Source organism: Coregonus clupeaformis, chromosome 26, assembly GCF_020615455.1.
Source record: "Coregonus clupeaformis isolate EN_2021a chromosome 26, ASM2061545v1, whole genome shotgun sequence".
NCBI lineage: Eukaryota > Metazoa > Chordata > Actinopteri > Salmoniformes > Salmonidae > Coregonus > Coregonus clupeaformis.
Genome location: NC_059217.1, coordinates 8085473 through 8100053, shown reverse-complemented (window position 1 = coordinate 8100053; position 14581 = coordinate 8085473). Strand labels below are relative to the sequence as shown.

Here is a 14581-nt window from a genome sequence, read left to right as displayed (position 1 = left end):
ACACAAACCATCACTTTGACCTACTGTACTGAATGAGACAATTTATATGTCTCATTTATAGAAATGCTTGAGATGCTCCAGTGATGGATATGACTCACAGCAAGTCTATCTGTGATTTGATAATGAGTCTGCTTCAGATCTAACGGTCTGTCAGATTAATACGATTGGTACACACCAATTACATTTATGAATCATCTTTAATAAACTACTGATGGACAAGATTCTTGAAATTATTTCAACTTGTCATAAAATAAATCGGTTCCAGAGTGAGCCGGTCTATATATAGATGTAGTACAGCATGTTATGCTAGCGGTAGTTTGATGTTCCAACCGCCGGGGAATGTTTAGAAAGCTGAGCGTTCACAAAAAAACAGTGACTAAAAATGCAATTACACAGTGCTGCCCATCGAATCCACACACGCAACATACCCTCCAATATCAACACAGCGGACAACCATACAAAGGATTCTTTCAAGGGTACTAAAATGACCTTTCCACCCTTCAGTGGGCCACGGAGCTGCAAGGGTGCAGCACACAGCCGCATGTCAACACCACAGAGATAATAGAATTGGGTGTAACTAGAGACAGCCTCTCACAAACGCTAAAGAACACACAAAATGCTGCAGAACTCTATGGTCTCCAAACCGAGACTACAAAATCCATCTGGTTAGTCCTCAGATCTACCAACAACCCCTTCCAGGTAACTGGCTTCATAATACCCCTCAAAGATGAAGGTAGGTCTCTGAGAATGTGTGTGTGCGGGTGTGTTAGCAACACATTGGCATGATGCAGTCCGCTCTATTGACATCACCAGCATGATGCTCTAACCACTACTATACACACAAAACAGCAAAGCCATAAACCACTGACAAAGCACAAGCCAAAATTGCATTTCAAATCAATTTGCGACTAACAGCCAAGTGTCCAACCACTATTTCCTGTGTAATCTTTTCTCCCAATAAGTTACACTTTAAGAGGACTATCAGTCTCCAGCGCATTGTTTCCCCTGGCTAAGGAGGTGCATCCCCACTGTCCTCCAGAGGCTCAGGACAGGGTCAGATGACCTCTCGGAGGGGGGTCATGCCACCATACGGACACCAGACAAACTCACCTGCAGTGTCTCAATCTGCTTTCGGATGCTGTTGTTAGACGGCATCTGGAGCGAGTGAAAACATGAGACAAAACGACAGGAGACACGGCGTGTGAGGATGTGGGGAGGGAGACATGCAGGTTAGAAAGAGAACAGCGCAACAAAATATAATAGAAAAACAAAAAGGTTTGACTAAAAACCTTCACTACCATCTGCCTTCTATCGACTTGAGTCAGTCTCATATTAGACACATAAATGAGATGCAAAGTATGAAATGCAAAAGCAGTAATATGATACAAACATCCATCAATAATGTTGTATAGAAAGACTGCAATGATACACTATATAGCCAATACTAAATTGTTCTTATATTTCAAACTTTGTGAAAGTGAAAAGAGATGAAAGATGTGCAAATCAAATTGACAGGGAAGGGAAGAGAAAAGGCACACACAAAGCAGGGGTGAAGCTAGTGAGAAGTAGGTGTGGATAGATAGCGTGAGGAGAGAGACAGTAAATGGACACCAGGTAGGAAAACAAGCCGTATGTTACGACTACATCGCCCACAATCCACTAGGCTCAGAAAAATCTGAGAGCCTCCTATTCCATCATCAGTCTGATACACTGTCCAAAAGGTATCGTTTTAACCCCATTGATTCTTGCTCTCCAAAACAAGATAAGGCACTAAACTGAATCAATCTGAATCAGCATTTGAACTTAAGTGATCATCTGAGAACAAGGACAGGGTTAAAATGGCCTAGTGGACAATAGGAGCTAAATCACCACGCATTCCTAAACAAATCGCCACCAGAGACTCAAGGTTCCACCACAAAAACAAGGGAGATTACATCAGCACCAAATGGGCTAATCTAAATCACCAGGTTAAGTAAAACTATGTAATCAAAGAGAATCTAATCTTTCACAGAAAATTAAAAGCAACTGAATCACCACCTGACTGTGATTATAGAGAGTCAGTTCAACAACGGAGTCATCAGGAGCAAAGAGAATTATAGCACGTGTCCACCATGGAATCAGAGGGAATTCAATCGCCATAACTATTCAGAGTTGAGAAGCGAGGAGACAGTCACACAACACAGTGCATCTGGGCTGGATTAGCTTGAGGTATGGTACAGGAGAGGAGCATGATTGATTGGCTTGATCGGTTTGGAGGGGGTTGTCGGACAGGGGAGGAGGAAGATATGATCATTAAGGCACACCCTTCAACCCTAAAACACCTCAGATCCAGTTCTGATGTGCAGGGGATATCTAACATCTCACTATGACAATTAACAACTTACCTGGGCTAAAGAACATTCTGCTAGAGCAATAAGGTTTCAGTCATGGTAACAGTAATAAATGATAGAACTTAGTATGCAATAAACATCTTACTTGAACATTACCAAATTAGGTTCATAGCACTTAATACTGCCAAAGGGACCGGGGATAATCTATTTTCATTATACAGTCTATAGAAGATGACACTCAATGACATGTCCCATTGAACTTCAAACATTAGGGAATCCACTGTCTTTAAAGATAAAACAGAAAGTGTCCTATTAAATGTGAAATTGCCATGGAAGTCCGCATTTCTTTTCAGACAGTCCTTTATAGGCCAGTAACTCTGTGTTAGGTAAATGCTTAAGGTGATTGTGTTGTGTACCTTCAGGTGCGAGAGGCAGTTTGTGAGGAAGATGTGCCAGTTATTGAGGAAGAACTGCTTCTGACTGACACACAGCAGGCACGTCACCAGAGGATATAGAGCCTGAAAGAGAGAGAGAACACACAACCACAGAAGAGAGGGAGGGAATGGGGAAAGAGGGAGATGATAGTGTGAGAAGATTAAGAGTTAACAAGTTGACGTAATTAAAAAAGAGAGCGGGAGAAGAGAGAAGTGGGAGGGAAGGCCGAGATGATATTGTGAGAAAAGAGTTGACGTTACCAAAGAGTGCTTCTTTCTGGAGCTAAGGTCAAAGGTTGTCTGGTAGAGTATCTCCACAAAGTTCTTGAGGCACGGCACGTTGACTTCATTCTTCACCGCCTGCAGGGAGGGAGTGAGGAAGGCGTCACCACAGCTCATTCAATCAATATGTGTGACCGAAATGGTACCCTATTCCCTATATAGTGCACTACTTTTCACCCGGGCCCATATATAGGGAATAGGGTTCCATTTCAGATGCAGCCAATGACATTACAGCCAATCTAATGTGCTTTCTATCGTAACAAACACAGTGGAATTTATCTTTTACAGAAAGGCACTATGCTACTAATAACCATACTGTGGAGTGTGGGGTTTTCCCATGTTTTGTATTATGTTGTCTGGTTGGTACTCACAGCAGCAACAGGGATGAGGATCTCAACAAAGAGGCCAGCCAACGCATGCTTTATGTCCTTATCCTTCACCTCCAGGAAATACTGGGCACACTCCTGAGGAACGCAGAGCCATACCAACATGGATGAGGACAAACAGAGTGACAGATCCATAAACCCAATAGACAAATATAAAACCAAGACTGTGCAACAGATTCTCGCATATGGGCAGACACCAACAGACGTAAGGAAATGTGGTGGCACCAATAAACCACTGCATATTACCCAACATGTTCCACTAACACGCTGGGAAGAGGGGAACATATTGAGCAGGCTTTTTACTGCCGTATTGAGCTTAACGAAAAGGCATTGCTCCGTTCAGTGCTCTTGGCTGGGCCTACAACGCACACACTCCTCTTGGCACAGTGATCCGCTATCTGATCGTTACTCTGGCTTTATGAGGCTCTGCTACAGAGAGCTGCTGAGTCCCAACAAAAGGGTTGCAGTAAAAACTCTAATGGGTGTAGTTCAGCAGAGAGCCATCAGTCCACCATACGCAGCCACTCGGACACAATCAGACATACAGTACTGTACAATCTGGGCATCTAATAGATTAGATCAACACCTGTTGCTTGGACACATCAGGGTTGAATTGACTAAAACTGACATTTTGAAATGGGGAAGGAATACCTGAACTTGTCCAATGAGGAACGCTTATTTTCTTGGTACGGTTTGCTAAGGTGTGCTCTAATGAATACGACCCAGGAAACTGACCTGCATGAACTGGAAGGAGGCCTCAAAGTCCTCCACGGGGTACATCTTGACCCTGAAGAACTTCATGCCCATGATGAGGCTGATGATGCTCTGGACCACGTAGGGGCTCTGCTCCTTCTGCCTCAGCTCCTTCAGCTCCGTGATGAACTTCTTACGCACCGCCTGGAACCTGGAGCGACAAACACACGTTACACTGATTTAGTGTCTCACTCAGCATCTGATTCAACAGACAGTCTTTCATAAGGAGTTGGCTCATTTTTAACATCTAGTTTAGGAGTAACATATGAATAAAACAGGAGTGACCTGTTCAGTTATTTCAACTGTATTGAGAGGACTTGAACGCTTACTTTGACTGTGTGAGCACTCCGATGACCTCAGCATACAGGTCTGCTATGATGTGCACATTGCCAGTGTTGGGGCCAGGGTACCTGTCAATCAGAACATATCCATTGTCCACCCACACAAAGAGAAGTAGCTCTCATAATATTTTAACATGGGTGTATGAAGACACTGACCCATAAACAGACCGGTTAGGAGCAGCTGAACAAACAAAACTATTAAAGGAAATATCATCCCAATGATGTGTGTGAAAAGTTAAGGACGATCAAACACCCATCTCTCTAAAACCAGAGGCATGTGGCTGTATACTGTAGGGTTGAAACAGTTGTGACGGGTTACTCAACTTGTCTAACAAGTGGTGATTGTGTTTTCTTTAAGAGACATTCATGATTTGGACAGACCATAAAGTCACACAAACTGGTTATAAAAAAAAAACAGTTTATCCAAACCCCCATAAAGTCACACACACTGGTTATTAAAAAAAAACAGTTTATCCAAACCCCCATAAAGTCATGAGTGACTCCGCTGCAGAGCCAAAACCACTCAGGAATATTACAGTGGGGAAAAAAAGTATTTAGTCAGCCACCAATTGTGCAAGTTCTCCCACTTAAAAAGATGAGAGAGGCCTGTAATTTTCATCATAGGTACACGTCAACTATGACAGACAAAATTAGAAGAAAAAAATCCAGAAAATCACATTGTAGGATTTTTAATGATTTTATTTGCAAATTATGGTGGAAATAAGTATTTGGTCAATAACAAAAGTTTCTCAATACTTTGTTATATACCCTTTGTTGGCAATGACACAGGTCAAATGTTTTCTGTAAGTCTTCACAAGGTTTTCACACACTGTTGCTGGTATTTTGGCCCATTCCTCCATGCAGATCTCCTCTAAAGCAGTGATGTTTTGGGGCTGTCGCTGGGCAACACGGACTTTCAACTCCCTCCAAAGATTTTCTATGGGGTTGAGATCTGGAGACTGGCTAGACCACTCCAGGACCTTGAAATGCTTCTTACGAAGCCACTCCTTCGTTGCCCGGGCGGTGTGTTTGGGATCATTGTCATGCTGAAAGACCCAGCCACGTTTCATCTTCAATGCTCTTGCTGATGGAAGGAGGTTTTCACTCAAAATCTCACGATACATGGCCCCGTTCATTCTTTCCTTTACACGGATCAGTCGTCCTGGTCCCTTTGCAGAAAAACAGCCCCAAAGCATGATGTTTCCACCCCCATGCTTCACAGTAGGTATGGTGTTCTTTGGATGCAACTCAGTATTCTTTGTCCTCCAAACACGACGAGTTGAGTTTTTACCAAACATTTCTATTTTGGTTTCATCTGACCATATGACATTCTCCCAATCCTCTTCTGGATCATCCAAATGCACTCTAGCAAACTTCAGACGGGCCTGGACATGTACTGGCTTAAGCAGGGGGACACGTCTTGCACTGCAGGATTTGAGTCCCTGGCGGCGTAGTGTGTTACTGATGGTAGGCTTAGTTACTTTGGTCCCAGCTCTCTGCAGGTCATTCACTAGGTCCCCCCGTGTGGTTCTGGGATTTTTGCTCACCGTTCTTGTGATCATTTTGACCCCATGGGGTGAGATCTTGCGTGGAGCCCCAGATCGAGGGAGATTATCAGTGGTCTTGTATGTCTTCCATTTCCTAATAATTGCTCCCACAGTTGATTTCTTCAAACCAAGCTGTTTACCTATTGCAGATTCAGTCTTCCCAGCCTGGTGCAGGTCTACAATTTTGTTTCTGGTGTCCTTTGTCAGCTCTTTGGTCTTGGCCATAGTGGAGTTTGGAGTGTGACTGTTTGAGGTTGTGGACAGGTGTCTTTTATACTGATAACAAGTTCAAACAGGTGCCATTAATACAGGTAACGAGTGGAGGACAGAGAAGCCTCTTAAAGAAGAAGTTACAGGTCTGTGAGAGCCAGAAATCTTGCTTGTTTGTAGGTGACCAAATACTTATTTTCCACCATAATTTGCAAATAAATTCATAAAAAAATCCTACAATGTGATTTTCTGGATTTTTTTTCCTCAATTTGTCTGTCATAGTTGACGTGTACCTATGATGAAAATTACAGGCCTCTCATCTTTTTAAGTGGGAGAACTTGCACAATTGGTGGCTGACTAAATACTTTTTTCCCCCACTGTATGTGTGCTGGACTTCGACAACTGTATATAGCCCTCAAACTCAACTGTGGACCTCGAAGCCAGTTCCGCTGTGTTTTGTCATTGTTCCCTTCTAATAAGGGACTGATTTAGACCTGGGACACCAGGTGTGTGCAATTAATTATCAGGTAGAACAGAAAACCAGCAGGCTCCGGACCTCGTAGGGGAAGAGTGAATACCGCTGGTATATAGTATGTGTATTAATGGGTGCCGGTGTCATATTTTGAGAGCGAGTATAAACAGCAGTGTGTGTCAGACCTAGGCAGAAAATTGCTGTATTTGGTAGTTTACTTGAAAATACCAACTTTTCAAATACTCGAGGGAATGTAGTTTATATAGAGTTACAACTAAAAGGCAACAATTTTCTTTGATATTCAAATACAGGTCTCAGAAAACAAATAATATTTTAAACTATTTTGAATACCTCTCAGAAAACTAAATAAATATTTGAAGGATTTTAACATATGCAAGTTATTTGAAAACCAAAAAATATTTGATGGCTGCCAAATATTTGATGAAGAATCCAAAAACTGCAAGTTAGTTGAATTAGTCTAAATATATAAATCATAGGCACATGGTTTGGAGGGCTCTTAGATATGAATGTTAATATAGCTGACAGCCTAGAATGAAAATCGAGGGACACGGAATCACCTCAACATTAGAGTAGACCACTTTTGCAGCTTCAAAATGACTAACAAATATATTTTTATAATGAGTGAGACAAGGTAACGAAGTAACACTTGACATCAAGTTCTTATACATGTGTAACTTTGTTATTTTTACAATAGCAACAATGTTGCATAAAGTTGTTACATTGGTTGTTACATAATTGCATAATAATGGAGTTATTACATGGAATAAGGAACAGTCACTTGATAGTATTCCAGGGCACATTCTCACAGCTGTCAGGTATATTAACGCTACAGTGCCTTGCAAAAGTATTCATCCCCCTTGGTGTTTTTCCTATTTGGTTGCATTACAACCTGTAATTTAAATGGATTTTTATTTGGATTTCATGTAATGGACATACACAAAATAGTCCAAATTGGTGAAGTGAATTTTTTTTACTTCTTTCAAAAAATGCAAAACAATAAATAACGGAAAAGTGGTGCGTGCAGATGTATTCACCCCCTTTGCTATGAAGCCCCTAAATAAGATCTAGCGCAACCAATTACCTTCAGAAGTCACATAGCCAGTTAAATAAAGTCCACCTGTGTGCAATCCAAGTGTCACATGATCGGTCACATGATCTCAGTATATATACAGTGGTGTGAAAAAGTGTTTGCCCCCTTCCTGATTTCTTATTTGTTTGCATGTTTGTCACACTTAAATGTTTCAGATCATCAAACAAATTTAAATATTAGTCAAAGATAACAAGTAAACACAAAATGCAGTTTTGAAATGAAGGTTATTATTATTATTATTATTAAGGGAAAACAAAATCCAAACTCACATGGCCCTGTGTGAAAAAGTGATTGCCCCCTACAACCTAATAACTGGTTGGGCCACCGTTAGCAGCAACAACTGCAATCAAGCGTTTGCGATAACTTGCAATGAGTCTTTTACAGCGCTGTGGAGGAATTTTGGCCCACTCATCTTTGCAGAATTGTTGTAATTCAGCCACATTGGAGGGTTTTCGAGCATGAACTGCCTTTTTAAGGTCATGCCACAGCATCTCAATAGGATTCAGGTCAGGACTTTGACTAGGCCACTCCAAAGTCTTCATTTTGTTTTTCTTCAGCCATTCAGAGGTGGACTTGCTGGTGTGTTTTGGATCATTGTCCTGCTGCAGAACACAAGTTCGCTTCAGCTTGAGGTCACAAACAGATGGCCGGACATTCTCCTTCAGGATTTTTTGGTAGACAGCAGAATTCATGGTTCCATTTATCACAGCAAGTCTTCCAGGTCATGAAGCAGCAAAACAGGTCCAGACCATCACACTACCACCACCCTATTTTACTGTTGGTGTGATGTTCTTTTTCTGAAATGCGGTGTTACTTTTACACCAGATGTAATGGGACACACACCTTCCAAAAAGTTCAACTTTTGTCTCGTCAGTCCACAGAGTATTTTCCCAAAGGTCTTGGGGATCATCAAGATGTTTTCTGGCAAAAATGAGACAAGCCTTAATGTTCTTTTTGCTCAGCAGTGGTTTTCGTCTTGGAACTCTGCCATGCAGGCCATTTTTGCCCAGTCTCTTATGGTGGAGTCATGAACACTGACCTTAACTGAGGTAAGTGAGGCCTGCAGCTCTTTGGATGTTGTTGAGGGGTCTTTTGTGACCTCTTGGATGAGTCGTCGCTTCGCACTTGGGGTAATTTTGGTCGACCGGTCACCCCTGGGAAGGTTCACCACTGTTCCATGTTTTCGCCATTTGTGGATAATGGCTCTCACTGTGGTTTGCTGGAGTCCCAAAGCTTTAGAAATGGCTTTATAACCTTTTCCAGACTGATGGATCTCAATTACTTTCTTTCTCATTTGTTCCTGAATTTCTTTGGATCTCGGCATGATGTCTAGCTTTTGAGGATCTTTTGGTCTACTTCACTTTGTCAGGCAGGTCCTATTTAAGTGATTCCTTGATTGAGAACAGATGTGGCAGTAATCAGGCCTGGGTGTGGCTAGAGGAATTGAACTCCGGTGTGATAAACCACAGTTGAGTTGTGTTATAACAGGGGGGGCAAACACTTTTTCACACAGGGCCATGTAGGTTTGGATTTTGTTTTCCCTTAATAATAACCTTAAAGCATTTTGTGTTATAATTTGACTAATATTTAAATTTGTTTGATGATCTGAAACATTTAAGTGTGACAAACATGCAAACAAATAACAAATCAGGAAGGGGGCAAACACTTTTTCACACCACTGTACAACTGTTCTGAAAGGCCCCAGAGTCTGCAACACCACTAAGCAAGTGGCACCACCAAGCAAGCGGCACCATGAAGACCAAGGAGCTCTCCAAACAGGTCAGGGACAAAGCTGTGGAGAAGTACAGATCAGGGTTGGGATATAAAAAAATATCAGAAACTTTGAACATCCCACAGAGCACCATTAAATCCATTATTAAAAAATGGAAAGAATATGGCACCACAACAAACCTGCCAAGAGAGGGCCGCCCACCAATACTCATGGACCAGGCAAGGAGGGCATTAATCAGAAAGGCAACAAAGAGACCAAAGATAACCGTGAAGGAGCTGCAAAGCTCCACAGCGGAGATTGGATTATCTGTCCATAGGACCACTTTAAGCCGTACACTCCACAGAGCTGGGCTTTACGGAAGAGTGGCCAGAAAAAAGCCATTGCTTAAAGAAACAAATAAGCAAACATGTTTGGTGTTTGCCAAAAGGCATGTGGGAGACTCCCCAAACATATGGAAGAAGGTACTCTGGTCAGATGAGACTAAAATTGAGCTTTTTGGCCATCAAGGAAAACGCTATGTCTGGAACCCAACACCTCTCATCACCCCGAGAACACCGATGTTTTTCATCGGCAGAGACTGGGAAACTGGTCAAAATTGAAGGAATGATGGATGGCACGAAATACAGGGAAATTCTTGAGGGAAACCTGTTTCAGTCTTCCAGAGATTTGAGACTGGAACGGAGGTTCACCTTCCAGCAGGACAATGACCCTAAGCATACTGCTAAAGCAACACTTGAGTGGTTTAAGGGGAAACATTTAAATGTCTTGGAATGGCCTAGTCAAAGCCCAGACCTCAATCCAATTGAGAATCTGTGGTATGACTTAAAGATTGCTGTACACCAGCGGAACCCATCCAACTTAAAGCTGGAGTAGGCACACCCATATCCACATCGACAGGGCAGCAGTGAAGCGGGTCGAGAACATCAAGTTCCTCAGTGTCCAAATCACTAAGAAGTTAATATGGTCCACACACACGTGCACAGTTGTGAAGGTGCGACAGCGCCTCTTCCCCCTCAGGAGGTTGAAAAGGTTTGGCATGTGCCCTCAAATACTCAAAATGGGACAGCCCATTAAATCACTGAGTAGGCGTGTCCAAACTTTTGACTGGTACTGTGTATGTATGTAGAGTCCGTTCCAGTACCATATTTACAACGTGCAGGGATACCGGATCGATAGAGGTAGATATGTATCGTTGTAAGGTGACTAGGCATCAGGATTAATGATAAACAGTAGCAGCAGCGTATGATGATTGAGTGTGTGTACCAAAGTATTATGTAACATGCTAATAAAATGTTGCTCCAAAAGTAATTACAGTTTTATTACACAGGCACAAGAACAGTTTAACATTAAGAGTTATGGAGAACGCTAACAGTAATAAAATATGGCTATTAAGTGTCAAAATGGCCTTCTTGAATCAACTACAGCCAAGGTAGGTGGAAAATCAAGTTACTTTGTAGTCTGAGTAAACTATCCCTTTGAAGATGGTAAAGTGTGTTTGCTTGAAACAAGAACACTTACCCTCGGCTGGACAGAGGTTCAAAGTTGTTTTTGCTAAGCATCCAACTTTCTGTTTGCAAATGGCTTTGAATTACTCTACAGTATTTTCAGGTATCATAAAATTAATTGCAGCTTTCAACCTTTTCAGCGGCACGTTGAAAGAGTCAAAAAATTGTTGAGCGTCACAACTTATTTATACTTATCTGTACCAAATATAATTGGTTAATTTGTTTGACTTGATAATGTAAACCTGGGGCAATGGACATCCAGGAGAATTGACATTTACTGAATTTCCAGATAGAAATGTATTTATTGATAAAATATGACTGTCTGATAGATTGGAATCATATATGAGATTGTGTGTGCTTAAATCATTATATTTCTATCTTCAACATACAGTTCCAGATACAGCTCTGCCATTAGCTGAAGGTAGCCAATCCAATAGTTTCTGAAGAGTAGTCACTTCCTGAGATCTGTATTCAAAGATTTTTTTTTAAGTACTTGCTTTCTCAGATCTGTATTCAAATAGTTGTAGTCACTTCCTAAGTAACTATTTATTCCCCTGAATTTTTCACAAAGCATAGTTAAAACAATAGCTATCCCAGGTCTGGTTGTGTGTGTGTCTTTTACACTTACCCCTCTTTGTGTTTAAAGTGCTTGAATGCCAGGTTCAGAACCTCATGTACTAAAGAGTCTGGCACGGGATGAAGAGGAATCTGTGACGCAAACATTAGATCATCAGTCATAATAGGCACATTGATACTCCCTTCATGCTGTCGCTCTCTCTTTCTTTGCTAACATTCATTATCCTCCCTGTTGGAGCCAAGGACAACCAAGCACTGTGCTCAGTCAGGGTCTAAGAGTGTGTGATTTGGATCTGCTTAGTCTGCTGTCGGTCTAGATGATGTAGTTTAGGATGACAGCTCGGTATGCCTTGGTATGCTGACATTGCAGTGACTACACTAAGGGAGAGGACTCTTCTAACAGCACAGACAAACAAACAGAAGTAACGTTAAACAGGACTTACCTGTTTTAAAACTTCTACTGAAACTAAACAGAATATGAAATCTATGGCTAAGTCCCTCCGCTCCAATAGGAAGTCTTTATCCCGATGCTGTTCATCCCTATGGGGGGGTGAGAGATCGAGAGAGAGAGATGGTGGCGAGAGAAAGAGGGGAAAGAGTTATGACGGACTGAATAACACATTTACCAGAAACCATTAGAGGTGGATTGTTCAGGAGCGGGAAGTGAGGGGAGGATAGAAGAGAAGGAGGAGCAGATAACAGGAGTATCGTACCCTTTGGACTTGGTGCTGGAGCGAGGCCTGTACTCATAGGACTCATCCTCGGTGCCACTCTGCCGCCGGTACCAGTCAAACAGTGTGCGCAGCAGGGAGGGCAAACAGTGTTCCGCTACGGAGCTCATAGAGCTTATTAACTGTGAGAAGAGCACACAGACACCTCACAATAGAGTCTACACACATTATTATAGCTTATCAGAGGATGAGAATGTACAAAAATGTCAAATACAAACATCTTCATAACCAATATTACACACATCATTACACACAGAACATACACACAGACAGAGGTGCTATATTTTATGTAGACAGACCATTCTACCACCACAGAGAAAAGGAGGAGAAAGGAGGATGCAGGGAAAGGGATACAGGGGAATATCTAGAAAGAGAGAAGTGGAGGGAGGTTGAGGGGAGAGGAGATGACCTAATCACTGGGTGACATACAGTAGAGAACAGGAAGTATCGATTGTGAGTGCGGTGTTGGATGACGTGTCGGGCACCGAGGTCCTATCCTATTGAGCGGCTAGCGTTACAGCCGCCACAGCAAAAGGCTCTGCAGTGGCTGTACAGTGAGTACGTCAGGGCCGACCAACAAACAGGCTCTGCAGTGGCTGTACAGTGAGTACGTCAGGGCCGACCAACAAACAGGCTCTGCAGTGGCTGTACAGTGAGTACGTCAGGGCCGACCAACAAACAGGCTCTGCAGTGGCTGTACAGTGAGTACGTCAGGGCCGACCAACAAACAGGCTCTGCAGTGGCTGTACAGTGAGTACGTCAGGGCCGACCAACAAACAGGCTCTGCAGTGGCTGTACAGTGAGTACGTCAGGGCCGACCACCAAACAGGCTCTGCAGTGGCTGTACAGTGAGTACGTCAGGGCCGACCAACAAACAGGCTCTGCAGTGGCTGTACAGTGAGTACGTCAGGGCCGACCAACAAACAGGCTCTGCAGTGGCTGTACAGTGAGTACGTCAGGGCCGACCAACAAACAGGCTCTGCAGTGGCTGTACAGTGAGTACGTCAGGGCCGACCAACAAACAGGCTCTGCAGTGGCTGTACAGTGAGTACGTCAGGGCCGACCAACAAACAGGCTCTGCAGTGGCTGTACAGTGAGTACGTCAGGGCCGACCAACAAACAGGCTCTGCAGTGGCTGTACAGTGAGTACGTCAGGGCCGACCAACAAACAGGCTCTGCAGTGGCTGTACAGTGAGTACGTCAGGGCCGACCAACAAACAGGCTCTGGTTTAAACACCTCCTCAGCACTTTGATCATCAGATCAAATATGTTAATGAATGGAGGTGAATTGCAACCTCATACTATGAATCTTTTATCAACATCTTTGTAGACTGAAAATGGTAGGGGTATATTTCCATAATGCTAGCAAGAAATGTGGTTTACAGTACATTATCCTCAGTTGTTCTTCTACAACATGCACCAGAGCAATCATAGTCCTACGCATGTCAAGTGTATAGTGTTCAGTCAGGTAATTTGCAGTTGGGCTGAGTAATAGTACCCTTCTGCACAATGAATGGAATGTGCCTGAATTAAGTGTATGTGTGTGTCAGTGTATGTTGTGAGGGGCAGTGCAGTGTGCTGAGGGTGCTGGGTGATGGATGCTGGGAGGGAGAGTTATGCAACTGCTCTCTGTGCCCTCCAGGCACCAGGCGGACACACTCCAGCACCCAACACCGATTTACTGCTGAGGATGACACAGCGATTTTGCTCCCTCTCCCTCACGCAAACAATGGAGGCATCTGGATCTATAGCACCATATCCTCATTGGCTTTGTGTTGTGCTGAACAAAGCACTCTGCAGCAGCTCCATTGTTCAGAGTTCTGCAGGCACCAGTTAGAGATGAGGGATGGATGGGGCATTGAGTGGGGATTGATTGGGTGGAGCTGGAGAATTCAACTACTGTATGGATGGGAGGGTGGGGGAGGGGTTATGGGCTAGAGGTGAGGGAGAGAGTACATAATGCATGTGCAGTGTGTAAGCACGCACACACACACACGCACGCACACACACACACACACACACACTAGAACTCACCTGATCAAATTGTGCATCTTCCCCTCTTTGGAGGGATCGGGACAAGGGTTTCTCCTGAAGGAGAGAAGGATGGCTGTCAGTCAAGTTCACAAAGGACAAATATGGATTCCTAACATAATAGGACTCCTATGTCACTC

The 14581-nt window shown here is 43.1% G+C and overlaps 1 protein-coding gene across 17 annotated transcripts in view; it reads right to left on the bottom strand.

Annotated features, from left to right (window-relative positions):
- LOC121540166 (protein furry homolog-like) overlaps positions 1-14581 on the bottom strand; it is a 94920-nt gene that overhangs the window by 32855 nt on the left and 47484 nt on the right. For 13 of the 17 annotated variants that reach the window (XM_041848829.2, XM_041848813.2, XM_041848817.2 and 10 more), the window contains 10 exons: positions 14445-14498; positions 12393-12532; positions 12123-12219; positions 11732-11811; positions 4515-4595; positions 4168-4336; positions 3418-3510; positions 3026-3124; positions 2747-2848; positions 1111-1155 (listed from right to left, as the gene is read on the bottom strand). In XM_041848829.2, the coding sequence (XP_041704763.1) occupies positions 1111-1155; positions 2747-2848; positions 3026-3124; positions 3418-3510; positions 4168-4336; positions 4515-4595; positions 11732-11811; positions 12123-12219; positions 12393-12532; positions 14445-14498 (960 nt within the window). The remainder of the gene's footprint in view (positions 1-1110; positions 1156-2746; positions 2849-3025; positions 3125-3417; positions 3511-4167; positions 4337-4514; positions 4596-11731; positions 11812-12122; positions 12220-12392; positions 12533-14444; positions 14499-14581) is intronic. The other 4 variants (XM_041848821.2, XM_041848823.2, XM_041848828.2 and 1 more) reach the window with 1 other exon arrangement.